The sequence below is a fragment of the Mytilus edulis genome, chromosome 9 (genome assembly GCF_963676685.1).
Source record: "Mytilus edulis chromosome 9, xbMytEdul2.2, whole genome shotgun sequence".
Lineage (NCBI taxonomy): Eukaryota > Metazoa > Mollusca > Bivalvia > Mytilida > Mytilidae > Mytilus > Mytilus edulis.
Genome location: NC_092352.1, coordinates 56,880,105 through 56,896,835, shown reverse-complemented (window position 1 = coordinate 56,896,835; position 16,731 = coordinate 56,880,105). Strand labels below are relative to the sequence as shown.

The window sequence follows — 16,731 nt, the reverse complement described above, 5'->3', positions numbered from 1 at the left end:
ATCGTTGTTTACATTGGAAACAAGAACAGGTTGAAGAGGTCGTATGAATAATTAAATATAATTTCGACAATTTCTATTTAAATATTCATGAGGAAAAGTGATATCAGGTCAGTGACTGTATATGACATAGAAATATACGGTCAACGCATTTTGACTGCTCAAATAGAACGAGTGCAGTATAAATTTTCGAACTGCAATAGTATAAAAACAGCAAAAAATTAATAAAAGGGATCGGCCGTTTTGTACATATACCAAGGAGAAAGTTCTCGCATGAAAGCGGCGGTATTATCCTTTATTATTTCATTACATTTAATAGAAAAGGGTGTTTGTGGCAAATAAAATAAAGAAGTAAGAGATTTTTGTTAGAAAATTTAAAACATAATTAACTCACTTGTTTTTGTATGATGTGCTAGCACTTATTGTTTACAAAAAGTCCTATAAAACGGCTTTAAATTAAAAAAAAAATAATAATCTTTAAGTCGAGCGCATCCGAGACGGTGTACTTGAAAAAGATGTCCATATTTATATTTGTATGAGCTAATATCTAAATTTATAAACTTGTAATGCTTGCATTCGGATTTTGTTACAAAAATTCCATAACTTATATTGGTTAACTTCGAAAAACCACAACTTATTTTCCTACTGAACAGTACCGATCGTATTTTATAGGAATCTCAATATATCAAACCTGAAATAGAAAGCCTAGCATTATCAAATGCAAGGGAGTAATCTAATTGTCAAAATAATAGTCTACAGTGATTATTACGTGCAAATGACGTATTGTAAACGTATACGGATTAACAAAAACATTTTATTTCTGTTGGAAGTTACTTCCCCTTATCGACATCTTTTAACAATGGCGTCTGAAGAAAGTGAAATTTCAAAAACTGGTAAAATGATTAAAATCAGGTTCATCACTTGACCGCATGTCATGATTAATGAGTTGAGATCTTTGTTTTAATATTGCGATCTTTTTTCCAAAATTACTTAGCATAAAAATATACATATAAATTAAAATCCGACTATTTTTTTTATGTCTTGTCATTTTCAGTTTTCCCGAATTTTTGCCTAAGTTTCACTTTTTGACTAAGGGTTGCTCACTTCAAACAAAATGGTTACAAACACTATTTAATAATCGTGTGGAAAATAACAATAGCACATATGAGGAAATGAAACAACAAGTCGATAAACAGAAAATTATATGTTGCTCTGTGAAAATTACAGTATGGCACGGGTCTCTTTGTGTATTTTTCAACTGTATCATAGACATTTTCATAATATTGGATGTCTTCAACCTTTTTACTAAATCTCCGCATGGAAGGAACAGGTTAGAGCCATTGTCACATCAACATTAATTGAACAAGTCTTACAAGTTCTACAATTCACTACAAAATTGACCAATTATATTCACAGGAACTTGACTTCAAATTTTAACACTAAAATGCAACAAAATCACAAAGTATCTGTAAATTGTCCCCATAGTGGCAGCGCAGATAAATTTCACACATACGTGTTATCATATTCTGACAAACTGAGCCGGTATCTAAAGTTTCCTTTAGAACTCAGTACTGAGAAGGGATATAAATGTGCTAATTTTTGTTTGATTTCTTATAATATGATACAGAATAATCACATGACATGATGCACAAGTCTCGTCCAAAGTATTAAATCACTTAGACCGAAAACTGACTGCGGGATTTAGGCTGTACCTGTTGTAAGTGTAGCAATAAGTTACCACAACAGGGGTCCAGTTTATCCAAAGTATTAAATCACTTAGACCGAAAACTGACTGCGGGATTTAGGCCGTACCTGTTGTTAGTGTAGCAATAAGTGACCACAACAGGGGTCCAGTTTACCATTTGACCTATTAGATATACAAATGTATTACATTAAAACTATTGTCCTCATACAACAACCACTTTTCTTAAGTGGTGTCACACATTTCCCACTGGGACTTCAAAATTTTACTGGAACTTAGTGGGACAGGTGTTACAAATGAGGTCTCACTAATTTTGCTAATTACAAAATGTAGCAACTAGAAGTATGGTTTAGTGAAAAGAAAAAAAAGTAGCTGAGAAATCTATATAAATAAATTTTGAAACATACAATAAATTGTCCTTTTTAATATCAGAGAAACTAGAGAATTAACTTTGTATTTTCATTGTCAAGAATACATGTATGTTTAAGATAATAGTATTATATACCTTCAGATTACAGCAAAGTATATAATAATAAATAAATAAATCAGCTTTATTTTAATAGGGTCGTCTGACGGCATGTGTTCAAACAAGGACATAAAATAATCTTTTATGAGCTTTTAACCAACATAAAAAAGATGAATGAATGTACATTTGGACATGTGTACATATGCTTGTAGAGGCGACAGGGTTAATTTATTAAAGATTAAACTACCAAATTGAAAGAAAATATTAACTAGATTTATTTCAGACTCAATAGGTCAATTTTAAATGTTTGTAAATCTCTAGTACATGTAATGTGTCACAGATTCCAAAATAAGGTCTATCCTTTTTGGTGCAATCAGAAAACCTGATGGGTCAAACTTTTCACCAAAAGACCAGAAGTTTGGTTAGTAATTGCACTTTCATGTGGGTACAAGAAATACACAAATAGTACCACCTAACTTTTTGAGAACCTGAAAAATGATTTATATAGTTCTCTATGTACAGCTTTTATATATGATAAAAAGTTTTCCTGTTTGTCTCAAGTTCTTCTGGTCCAGTCAATCCAGCCACTATTACATGTATTAACCCTTTCCTCCATGGATTTTTTTTTAATATACTTGATTCGCATAGGATTTTTTTTCAGTTAAAAAAAATCGTCAGTTTTAAAGTGTTAATGCATTGTGAAAACCAATATTTCATCAATGAAATTTAAGTCAGATAATTCTCATGAATCTCCTTTTCATATTGAATGCAATTTTTGTTAAGTCTGATGCAAACATTTTGTAGTTAAAGCATTTCAACTGAGGTACTACACAGGCGTCATTATGGAGTAAAGGGGGTGGCGTCAAAAGGCGTCATTATGGAGGAAAGGGTTAACAAAAATCTTATTCTATACACAATAAGTCTCTAGTTTTATTTTGTTATTTTTTTATATAGTGCAAGACATTGAAGTTGAAACGACAGATCTACAGAACAAAGAATTAGAAAACAAAGAAAAATCAGAAGATACTGGAGGTACATCTAAAGATAACAATAACTGTTCCCAAAATACAGGTATTTATTGAGAAATGAGATTAATTATGATACACATACATCTAAAGATAACAATAACTGTTCCCAAAATACAGGTATGAATTGAGAAATGAGATTAATTATGATATCACCTAAATACACTTACATCTAAAGATAACAACAACTGTTCCAAAAATACAAGTATGAATTGAGAAATAAGATTATTCATGATATCACATAAATATACGTACATCTAAAGATTACAATAACTGTTGCCAAAATACAGGTATGAATTGAGAAATGAGATTAGATATGATATCACCTAAATACACATACATCTAAAGATGATAATAAACTGTTCTCAAAATACAGATATGAATTGAGAAATGCGATTAAATATGATATCACATAAATACACTTACATCTAAAGATGACAATAACTTATCAAAATACAGGTATCAATTGAGAAAAAAATATTAATTATATCGCATAAATTCAAATACATGTAATGGCAAGACTTGCATTTAAAAATTGAAAATTTAACTGTCTTTGGTCGGATTAATATCGTATCACACTCGATACAGTGATAGAATCTATAAAAATAATATATCATTATTTACAGATCTAACATTGTTGGGTTGATATTTAGACAAGTTGTATATACATAATGTACACAGCCATGTATCACCATCATTGCTGGTGATCTGATGGATAAATCTGTTGTAGAGTTGTCACTGACTCAGACGTACTTAATAATATATCATATATATATTGGAGGTGTTACTGTTACATAATAAAGAACTTGCATGCACATATAATTTATAAGATAGTAAACAGAAAATACAAAGCAGTGACACAACACTCATTAGTAACAAATTAAATCTGAATCTTAATTGTTTTTGTTATTGTAGATGTAACAACAAATGAATCTGACAGTTCAATCGACACAAGACAGAAAGTAGACTTCAAAGTGATATTTAACAAACAAAAATATGATGTAACATTTCCAATTGATGAAACTATTGCTAAATTAAAATCTCATATTGAAACACTAACAGGTAAGTAAGATAACATTGTCAAATCTAACAACCGGTAGAGGTTTATAGATAAAAGAAGATGTGGTGTGAGTGCTAATGAGACAGTTCTTCATCCAAGTCACTACTTATGAAAAGTAAACCATTATAGGTCAAAGTACAGCCTTCAACATGGAGTCTTGCAATTGGGTCACACCAAACTGCAAGTTATAAAGAGCCCCAAAAATGATTAGTGTAAAACCATTCAAACAGGAAATCCAACATTCTAATCTATATAAAAAACATGAAACAAGAAACACTTATAAACCACATCAACAAATGACAACAACAGATTCCTGATTTAGGACAGATTCAAACTAATGCAGCAGGTTTAAATGTTTTAACAGATGCCCACCTTCACCCTAACCTGAAAGTAACATCATTTGATTCTTAGTCCTTAAACATATTGTGGTCAGGCGTGGAATTAGCCATTGTGAAAAGACAACCATGAAACATACAGACACTTTGATAAATAAAAAAATCATGAAGAAAGGGTTTCAACCTCCCATGAACACTCCATTGTTCTCCAAATGGTGGTAAATATTAAAGCAGACATGAGCTTTAGAATAATTGAATTGTATGCAGAAAGACATCTTATTTTGCAAGCCATGCAAATGCAGTTTTACATTTTTATGTTGAATTAGCATCATTTTATATTTTAATATCAAATATAATTGACCAAAATTCTTGCTATAGTCCAATATTGAAATTCATGTATTTTTTTTTTTTTTTTAAATCACATATTATAGTCAGTCTGCTTTTGTAGGAATAGAGCAAAACAAAAGTTGTATTGAAAAACAAAATAATATGTAATGGTCCAAAACCAAATTACATGTAAACTGAAATAAATGTCAGATGATTAGAAATTTATGAATGTGTTTTCAAATTGAAGTTTCATTTATGAAAAAAAAACATTTATTTTCAGGTGTACCATCAGCAATGCAGAAAATTATGTTTAAAGGTAAAGTACTGCTTTCTTTACTTTAAAAGAGGGACGAAAGATTCCAAAGGGACAGTCAAATTAAAAAATATGACAAATTTATTGCTTCAGCAAAACTAATAAACACTTTGAACATCTGTTTCAGAACTTTTTAGTATACCGTAAACAAAATTCAAGATTTTAAAAATGATTTTGTGACTATTTTGAAAAATTATTTTATTACAAATGAACTCTTTATTTACTTTAATACATGTACTGTGGATTCATTTTTTTAAGGGTATAAATTTTCATGAATTTATGAAAACTTTTGTTTCCATGGATATTTGATTTTGTGTTTTTTATGCCCTACCTACGATAGTAGAGGGGCATTATGTTTTCTGGTCTGTGGCTCCGTTCGTTCGTCCGTTCAGGTTAAAGTTTTTGGTCAAGGTAGTTTTTGATGAACCTGAAGTCCAATCAACTTGAAACTTAGTACATATGTTCCCTATAGTATAATCTTTCTAATTTTAGTGCCAAATTAGATTATTACCCAATTTCACGGTCCATGGAAAAGGATAGTGCGAGTGGGGCATCCGTGTAATTTGGACACATTCTTGTTTCAAACATTTATTCAACCCTATAGAAAATGTGTAATTTGTTGGACATTTAAATTTGTTGTTCACCTTTACCAATGAAATAGACTTATATGTCAAATTTCCGTGTCTATTTTCAGGGTTAGCAAAAGACGAGTCAACATTAAATGATCTTAAAGTAACCAATGGTGCAAAAGTAATGGTAGTGGGATCAACGTTAAATGATGTATTATCAGTTAGTAAGCCGTCAGAAAAAGAAATTAAAGAAGCTGCAAAGTCAGAAACAAGTTCTAAAGAACCATTATCAAAGTTAAAAGTAAGACAAAACAATCAATTTAAAAATATATATATATTTGTAGCTTGATATTTGAACACAATATAAAAAGATTGTATGTAAATGTTGTTTAGTGAGAAAGTATTTTTGTTTGCTAATTTTAATATTGAGGAGCCTCGACAAATGAAAACTGGCCTGCAGGATATAGCAAATCGTTTTGAAAGCGGTGTTAAACTCCAACTATTAATCATAAAATTTGATGTAGCCTGATTTAAGTTTAAATTTGATGCAGCCTGATTTAAGGTTAAATTAAAAATTAAAATTAAGGTTAAATTTGATGCTTCAAGCTATATAAAAACAGATTGATCAATGCAAACAGGCATTTCTACAACGACACGAAAATTGCTCTCAGAAAAAAAGAATTATTGATTTTTGTGGCACTCCATGGTTAAAGAAATGAAACAGACTTATCAGTTGAATGAAATAACAGAAGGCATTTACTTAAATAAGTTGGAGTTGATTTGAACCAGCAGTTGTAGAAAAATGTGACTTAGATGTTTTTTTTCAAATTGTTATTTTTTACTAATTATCAATTATCCAATACTGTTACCTTGGTTACAAATATATTGTTTACAGACTCACAAATACATCATGCCACTGGACGTAACAGGGGTTTCATTATCTTTTGTTGACTGGTACTTTCCACGTTTCTAGGTGGTACTTTTCAATTTATTCCATGAATATCTTATATAAAAATTCCTACATTTAGGCGGTACTTGTCAATAGCATAGGAGGGTAAAAGTACCGGGTACCGCCTCCTAATGAATGGCCTGGACGTTAAGCAACCAACAATCAATCAATCACAAATATATATAGGTCTCTGTGTCATATTTGATAATAAAATATCTTTCTGCAGAGGCATGTTCTATTTGTTATGGGGAACTGACCAAACTTCCTTACAATTCTCCGTCTTTATATGAACTCCATTTAAAGGGGAGAGAGAAAAGCATTTTATTAAGAAGCTGATATGATCAATTTTTTGGTATACTGGTCTTTGAGTTTTTTATTTGCCAAAATGTACAGATCAAAAAATTTGGAGAAGCTGATTTTACAAAATATCAGAAAAGTAGATTTGTGTTACTGTTCCACAATACTCCTATTACTGACATGGCAAAACTGCTCTCAACTCAGAAGCCAAACTCAAGGATTGTTAAGGCCAAAAAGTATTACATGCGTTTCCGCTAACGTGTTGAAAAAAAATAGGGTAGGTAGGTAGGCAATATCATTTTATTTTATAAACATTTTTAGCTGGTTACTACTAGAGAATCAGTCTGACTTTAACAGTGCTTGTTCCAAAATGACATCAACAGTGTTAGGGTAGGCACTAAAAATTAGGGTAGGTAGGGTAAGCGGAAACACATGTAATATTTTTTTTTTGGCCGAAGTGGTCATTGAATGAAAGACTATCAGCTTTTCAGGCAATGCATGTCTATCTGAAGGTCTGGCATCTTTTAAAGTTAGGGAAAAAAATATAAGAATTGAAAAGGTATAGAAAGATGACCTTGAACTATAGCAATAGCAAGAACGAACACACTAGACATTGTCCACAACAACAATATACTTATCTCTGAATCAAATTATTAACTAAGACTGACCTCTATTTTTTGTTTGCTGATTGACCATATTTTATTAGTAAAATGTGAATCATTACATGTGAATCTTTTCAGGAACATAAGAAAGTATTAGACAAATATGGGAAGCCTGATGATGCATTACCAGGAGTAAAAAATGTTAAAGAACCACTGCCACCAACACCAGTAGCAGGAATGTGCAATAAATCGGGAGGAAAAGTTAGACTTACGTTTAAATTAGAATTAGACCAAGTATGGATTGGTACAAAAGGTAGGGATAGAAAAACAAAATAAACACTTATTTCCTTCTAAGAGTATATTTGAGGATATATGGGCTAGAGGTATAGGGGAGGGTTGAGATCTCACCGATAAAATTGAGAATTGAAATGGAAAATAGAACCTAACTAAAGAGTAGAAGGGGATAAACATGTTTTGTTTGATCTCACCCCCCCCCCCCCCCCCATTGGTGGCCTTGGGCAGTTTTCTCCTCTTTCTGGTTGGGTTGTTGTACTAGTTCAAAATGTAAAGTTTCTAATTAAAAGCATGGTTAAAGAAGTGTTTTTCAAATCAGATAGGATAACACATAAAAAATTACAGAGACAAAAGTCGGTAATATGAAAATGGTCTATTGTATTCAGCATTAGGCCACTTTTTTTTTATTAGTTGGTTTACGGATCCGCCGACCCTGTATTTCACGATATTGAAATAAAAATAAAAACGATTTTGAAGATTTTTTTTAATTCCGCCGACCCTTTTCTGTTTGAAGAAGTACAAATAAAAATAAAAACATGATAAAAAAAAGATCGGTCTTTCTTCTTCCAGTCGGAATACCCTCGGAGTGGATTCGAAAATCCCGTGCGGTTCCCTGTTCAGTCAACGTTTCATCATGATCTAATGTGGTGAAAAGGAACCAGTTGAAAGGCGGTTCCCTGTTCAGTCAACGTTTCATCATGATCTAATGCGGTGAAAAGGAACCAGTTGAAAATGGAGGACCAGATACGATTTTACAATACATACTTGTAAAGACTAAAGACTACGTACTTAGATTTACCCATTAATTGTTGGAGATTTTCGGTGTAAATCTAGCGGTTGAACAAATTGAACATCGCAGTCATGAATAATAAAAATGAAAATTATTTTTGAGATCGTTTGGGTATTTTGGTTTAAAAGGTCGGACCATCGCTAGTTTGAACCCACAGGCACTTGTTTCTGGAAGTTCTATTAATATGGATAGTCGACCTTCCTATGGATAGAAACAAGTGCCCGTGTTTGAATCCCTGTTTCAGACAGTCAGTGAGGTTGACGGCGGGTCAACTTTGGTTCAAGTGTTGATCAGAAAGTCTGAGACCCGTTGAAAGGGGCTGTTTTAGTTCCATTACAGGTACTAGTCCAAATAATTATGACGTCTGGCAAGGCTTCCTGGCATCCCAGATTTGTTTTTAAATAGCCTTGCCAGACGTCACTAAAGGGAAGGATCTTTTAACTTGCTGCCAGGGATGGGTGTCATTAATTGCCCTTATTATATAAATACCTTCCCACGGTACCCATTAAGATTTAATGGAACAGAGATGGGGTATGGTGAACAATATCCCAACACAAAATCAGAACATGTATTACTGTCATAGAATGCAGGACAATTAAAATCACTTCAACATTTATAAAAAGGGACAATCACAGGACACTTCGAGATATAAGCTAATACTTATAGCAGTGTAAAATAGCATAAAAAGCCTAAAAAGGACATGTTTTCATGTACCACATATGAAGGCATATGACCTGCAGAGCGCATATGGTATTTCCTCAATAAAATTGTATTGTGTTATGAGGAATTTTGTCACTCCCTGATCTAAATTTGATAAATAAATAAGAACAAAGAGAAATGCAATTGGAAAAGACACTTCCCTTTCATCAGGGACATTTAATATATATATCTTCTTTCATCAATCTACATTGACATTTGACTCCTTGTAACACATTTAATTTAAAATAAAACAGCAAGAATTAATACCAAATTATGAAACGATCTGCATACATTGTTAGTATAATACACTATTATATAGAGTAATGTCATTGTTTGTTGTTTCTCTTCATTTTTGGTAAAAAAAAAACCAGCATTAATTCCAATTTTTATTTTTTATTTTTTTTCGACCTCCTACCCTATATTTTTTCATTATTTTTATTTTTATTTTTTTTCGACCTCCTACCCTTCCTTTTTTAAGAAGAATCCCGTAAACCAACTAATAAAAAAAAAGTGGCCTTATCTGAAATAGCAATAATTGAACTTGCTTTTGTGTCAATTGTACAATATTTGCTTTCATTATAATAAATGAACTAAAATAGATTATAAATTTACAGTAGTTTAATTTAATTTAATTAAAACTATGAAAATTTGTAATGTGAGTTTTTATTATTCTGACACCTTATCTTTTCACAATGATAAAACGTTAAAATAAACTCATCATAGATACCAGGATTAAAATTTTATATAAATGTCAGACGCGCGTTTCATCTACAAAAGACTCATCAGTAACGCTTGAATCAAAAAATGTTTAAAGGCCAAATAAAGTACGAACATTTCTGAATTTAAAGTACAAACATTTCTGAATTTACAGTATCATGATATTGTAAATGAAATGTTGATGGTTTTCTCTGGTTATACTATAAATAAAAGAAGATTGGGGTTATACATCAATGAAACAAAAACCCAACAACATTAAAATGCTATTGTCATGCTATGAAATGAGCTAGCAAACATCTTGGTCAACAACTAAGTCTTTTGTTTTATTATTATATCTTCTATTTAGTTTAAAACTTTTGTGAAAGATGATTTAGACAGGTTTTCTATTCAAAATGTTCACATAAGTCATGGTTTAAACTGGTTTTCTGTTCAATATGTTCACAGAAATTCTAGTTTAGACAGGTTTTTCTGTTCATCATGTTCACAGAAGTTGTGGCTTTTAACAGGTGATCAGTTCACCATGTTCATACAAATTATGATTTAGACATATTTTCTGTTCAACACGTTCACGAAAGATGTAGTTTATATAAAAAAGAAGATGCGGTATGATTGAAATGAGACAACTGTCAACAAGAGACCAAAATGACAAAGAAATAAACAACTATAGGTCACTGTACAGCCTTCAACAATAAGCACAGCCCATACCACATAGTCAGCTATAAAAGGCCTTGAAATGAAAATGTAAAACAATTCAAACGAGAAAACTAACAGCCTTATTTATATAGAAAAAATGAACGAAAAACAAATATGTAACACATAAACAAACGACAACCACTGAATTACAGGCTCCTGGCTTGGGACAGGCACATACATACATAATGTGGCGAGGTTAAAGGGATAATTCGTGATTTTTCACTTTTTATCTTATTATGTTCATAATACCATAAAAAACATATTCACCAAATTTTATTTCGATATGAAAAGTAATAAAGAAGAAAATTGGGAATTAATTATTTTATTTTTTCAAACTTCCTGACTTATGTGATGTAGTTTAAGTCTTTGAGCATGCCGGGAGTGAAATTAATTTCATTTAAGTCTTGTTCGTTAACCATCTAATAACGCTATTTAAAGCGCATCGACGACCTTTGGTGTAGCTATAAACCAACGAAAAGGAAGTGATGGCCATGCAACTTTTAAAATTAGATTGTAGGATTTATGTGTGGATTTTTTATACGAATTCTAGTAATTAAAGTAAATAATACAATAGAATATTTTTATGATTTTTTTCTTCAAACACTTTAAACAAACATATGAAACTGACACGATCGATAGTGTATTAAAAAATACATGTTTGTATTCTGAACTTTTTGCGTCATTCCAGCAAACATTTTCACTTGCTTGTACTGTGGAAATAAAATGTGTATTAATTTGTGACACTTAGTGAATGTTGAATGCGTAGTTAAACTCAAGGTAATTAAAAGATTAGCATTATGTAATTCTAATCTTTTGATCTTCATTCAGTGACATGCCGTCACGGTTCACCATTTCAGGTGTGAACAACATTTCGTATGAATGATATACGGGAGTCAGTTATAGTTTTAGACACAAAAATGTAAGAAAAAGAATTAAAATGAATTTACGGGAGAAATAAGGTCGCACAATAACTGGATAGCTGATGAATATTTTTATATAATTTGCATAAGCTCACTTTTAAATGAATTATGACTTCTGATTACTTTTTTAACGATAAAATACTGAATTATTTTAATTGAATAAATTTATAAATAAAAATAGCCTTCTAAACACGAGTGTATGAACTAAAAATTGTACTTTTTTAAACTAGAATCGGCAACCTTTTGATATTTCAAACAGATTGCAATTATATAATTTAGTCCATCCAAAGCGATCTTTATTTACTTATTTAGGAACAAATGTTCTCATCAAAATATTTTAAATCTCGCAACGCATGAATACTTCAGCTATTTGAAAAAAAGATGTTTTAAAAAAATTGAGAGGAAATTTAAGGATCCTCTTGGAATGGAATCGAAAAATTACAAATAGATATTCTTTTCAATTGTGAAAAACGTCAACCAAATTTATTCATAATCGGGAGCGTCCTTGTTAAAATAGTCTTCTTCTCACAACGTATAACACTTTAGCTATTTGACCAACGATGTTTAAAAAAAAAAAGACAACAAATTTAATGTCATCTTTAAGTCTGTTCAACTGTCAAGAATACCCCTAAAGCGGACAAGCAGTTTATTCTTTAAATTGCTGTCATTGAATATCAAGAAAGAAAATAAATCCTGAAATTAATTTGAAACTTTAATACTCAATAGTTTTCCCAGAAAATATTCACATCCCTTGGGGTTTGTTAGTGTACGTCCAGTTGCATATATTTTACATGAATGTCGGAACAATTGTGATGAAGTCGAATTTCTTCCTTTATTCGAGAATTATCTAATTGGTATATAAATTTGTGATTTTACTATGTTCATAACTTCGATGAACTGTATATATCGACCTGTATTTAAATCAAATTGGTCCTCTTATTCTTCTTCTTCTTTTGGTATACAATAGTCTATCGAATTCGATGATTACATACTGTTGGCATACGTGGACTAGTCTATTTACAAAACTGTTACCCCGATTTACACAAAATGTATGTTTCTTTCTTATGTTCAATGTATACATGTATATATTTTAAATTGCCATATGGCTCCGTAACTTCACGGCTATACAGGCGTAGAAACGAATCGTCGATAAGTGCGTAGATTTTTTTAAATCAATATTTCTGGTATGTTCGAATTCCAATCTGTCCTTTGCTATTGACAATGAGTATATACTACATTTTCCCAAATTAAACCTTGGAAAAAAATGTAAATAGATTTATATTTCATCAAATCTTTGTTTTTTTGGTATTATTTATATTTTTATAAATAATATTCTTTACACCAGTAATGTTATTTATAAACAAGCGTATGAGTTTAGTAATGACTAGTATATTATATCACTTTTGGACACGCAAGACAGAGATGTATATTATACACCTGATAGTTCAAAATGGGGAGTTAAAAGTTATGGTCCGTGTACACTGATCAATACCTACAGAAGTGAAACGATGCATGAACTTGCAAGCCCGACAGGAAATCGCTTGAATACCTGGACGTGTCACCTCACACCCCTCACAATACCTTTGGGAGTAATACCTTTAGCCATGCTGGTGATCAGATGAGGGAAGATACGAATTTATTTGAATAAAATTTATTACTTTAAAGAATTATAAACGAGTTAGATTTTCGAAAACAATTATTTATGATTTGAAGTTTAACTTTTTAACTAATTCCAATATTAACAGTTTAAAAATAACAAACTATGGTTATTTAAAAAAAATAAGAACATTTTCCGTATCAAGTTAGTTAGTCAGATAAAACAACCGTACGTTTGACAAGATATCGACACGCAATTACGACTACATTGGTTACTGTAGTTTTGGTCCTTTGTGGTTTATAGACATATCGTGATTTTAAATCGGTGAAGTTGACAAAATGGCGGAACGCAGAGAATTGATACTCTAAATTTAAAATCGATGGTGATCTCTTATCTAGCGGAATAAAACTTTAATATCTATAAATTTGAGCATTTCTATACAGAATGGACATAATATCAATTTTTGATTTTTTTGCGAAATTTCCCTTTAAACATGTTAGCGGGATCCCAACCCTCACCTAACCTGGGACAGTGGTATACAACATAGGAACGAACTATAAAAATCAGTTGAAAAAGGCTTAACTCATTTAATGGACAAAAATACAAGTTGATGTGGCCAGTACTTGAACATCCCAACAACAAAAAGACACTAGGAACAGATCTAAGTGTACTGGCAGTTATCTGACAGCTAGTTCAAATCCACTAACAACTAATAAAAAAATCATGCATCTAAGACTAAATTATCAATTCGTACACATCCAACATCCAATGGATTTAGTGTAAAGACGTCATAAACAGTCAGAGAAAATATGACCTTGTGCAATGCCAAGATACAGGTATCAACAGATTGTAGATCATATTCACACAAGTTGTGGTTTATACAAGTTTTCTGTTCATAGTGTTCAGAAACACAACAATGTCAATTGATCAATTTTATGTTTGGTTTTTTTTTCAAGAAAGAACAGAAAAACTTCCAATGAATTCCATTAAAGCTGTCCACAGTGAGGCCATTGTTGGTCATGAAGGATATCATATATTGGTAAGAATAAGAAAATGCTGTCTTGAAATAAATTTCAATGAATAAATTTATCTTTTTTTTGTAAGATATAATTGGAGTGACTAAAACAGATAAAGAATAAAATAAATTTTTTATCAAGATAGTAAAAGAGAGGCCAAATATAGAAAAGGGATATAAAAAGTCAAAAGTGGAAAACTAACAATGCAGGGCAAAAAAAAACGACAAACAAGAAAAGGTCAAATATTGGAACACAAAACACAACATAGAAACTTTGAGACTGAGAAACATGAAACCCCCTTCAAACTTAGGGGGATCTCAGGTGCTCTGTAAGGATAAGCAGATCGTGCTCCAGCACACTTTACTGATTTAAGTCTAATTTGGCAGTTCAAACTGAACGAAAGAGGACAGGATTGTAGTAACAACATTTAGAACATTTCCTTGGAAGATATACTGAATCAATAATAAAAATCAATTACAAGTAATTAATATTATTGGCTTGCTTCAAATTGTGTATTTTTTTTTAGGGTATACAGTTGGGTCCGACAGAAGCCTCAAATTACTGGATTTACTGGGTCCCTGCCCAGTATGTTGATGCTATAAAAGACACTATTCTCGGAAAATGGCAGTTATTCTGACGCAGGAATTGTGATAGGATTGGCATTACTTTCCATATACCATGGAGGGCAGTTAAACTGTTGTCCTGTGGTGTTCTCAGATTGTGATAAAAACTATGGCGTTCTTTGAATTTAATTCAAAATAAAACGTTTACCAAGCTATAGATATGATTTTGATATTATATTTAAAAAGGTTTCAGTAGTTATCTTGTCATTTTGTGTCATCTGCAATGAATGTTGCATAAATTAAGACATATCAATGCTAATCTGGTGTATCAGAATAAACTATTTACATTTTGCTTTATGATACATGTACAAAAGCTGAATATTATTTTCATGGTTCAATGACAGCATAAAAAACAAGTCTTTATGCCCAGGCAGCTCAGCAAAGGGGGCATTGAATTTACCCTTGTTGTTTGTTTGTCTATCCATCCGGAAATTTGATTCCTTTCTTTAACTTAACTTTGACTTTTAACCAAATGCTATTAAGCTTATACACAATGCTTATTACCTCCAACAACAGATCAAATTTGAATCGCCGTTCTTTATAGTCCTGACGATCTCTGAAGACAATAATACAGAAACAAATGTCATTTAGTGACAAAGAAAACAAAACATTAATAGGTTTGAATATATTGACTCTTACTTTTTACAAGCTTGGGCATCTGTGTCCTTATGGTTACATTTTTCTTTTATTTACTTTGAACTCCTCAAATGTTGTGATTTTGATACCAATGAGAAGTAATAGGTCTTAAGCAGTGTTAAGCTAGTTGGTATTTTCAGTTTAGGCACGGTCACTGTAATTGCTAAAACATAAACCTCTATTGACTGTCCTAGTAGATCACCAAGAAAATTAGCAGCCCAAAGAAGTCTGGCTGAACGCACAGTATAAGGTGAAAATTTCAAAATTAATAGCTGCAGAAGCATTGCAATTCAGGCTAGGTGAGACAAAAAAAAAGTGATGTGTAAGCTGATCTATATATAAGAAGACACTGAAAAAGAGCTAGAAACTTAACATCTGGAAACAGAGATTAACAATATAAACCACACTAAAATCTGATTGAGAAAGGTTCTCTGAAAGGGTACGCAAGCTGTTCATAACTTTTCAACAGGGAAATTTGATTGTGCAATATTATTTGAAGATGTTTGTAATTTTGATCACTGTAAATAGCGGTCATGACTCCTTTAAGTCAGGAACCTTTTGTTCACTGGTTGTTTGTTGATGTATGATACGTTGGAATTTTCTCTAGAACTGTACAGAACATCCTATGTGATACCATTGACAACAACTTTAAAAATGAATTACTATGTGGTATGGGCTTTGCTCATTGTTGAAGGCCGTGTGGTGACCTATAGTTGTTAATGTTTGTGTCATTTTGGTCTTTTGTGGATAATTGTCTCATTGGCTATCATACCACATCTTTTTTATATTTAGTGACTGTTGCATTATTAATTTAGGCAAATCACCATGCATTTTTTCTGGGGAATATATGTCCTTCTTTATGTGCCTGTCCAAATCCAAGAGTAATTTAGTGGTTGTCATTAACTGTCTGCCACATTTGTTTTTCACTAAGCATTATCAGGCTGTTGATTCTCATATAAAGTGTTTGCAATGGTTCTCATTGTCATGCCAAGGGCTTTTTAGGTTTACAATTCATTGTATGCGTTTTGCTCAATGCATTATTGAAGGCTATACTTTGACCTATAGTTGCTTATATCCACGTCTTTAATGGATACTTGTTTAATT

The 16,731-nt window shown here is 31.6% G+C and overlaps 1 protein-coding gene across 5 annotated transcripts; it reads left to right on the top strand.

The window, feature by feature from the left end:
• The first annotated feature begins 630 nt into the window (after positions 1 to 630).
• LOC139488638 (ubiquitin domain-containing protein UBFD1-like) lies at positions 631 to 15,148 on the top strand. Of its 5 annotated transcripts, none has more exons than XM_071274424.1 (8): positions 631 to 649; positions 3,120 to 3,236; positions 4,106 to 4,252; positions 5,193 to 5,228; positions 5,920 to 6,095; positions 7,781 to 7,955; positions 14,309 to 14,391; positions 14,895 to 15,148. In XM_071274424.1, coding segments are annotated over exons 1-8 (846 nt in total). In that variant the 5' UTR covers positions 631 to 648; the 3' UTR covers positions 15,006 to 15,148. The 5 variants fall into 5 exon arrangements, with proteins under 5 accessions (XP_071130525.1, XP_071130526.1, XP_071130524.1 ...); XM_071274425.1 differs by having other exon boundaries at positions 634 to 649; positions 3,120 to 3,197; XM_071274423.1 differs by lacking the exon at positions 631 to 649 and adding an exon at positions 764 to 890 and having other exon boundaries at positions 3,120 to 3,197.
• The last annotated feature ends 1,583 nt before the right edge of the window (positions 15,149 to 16,731 follow it).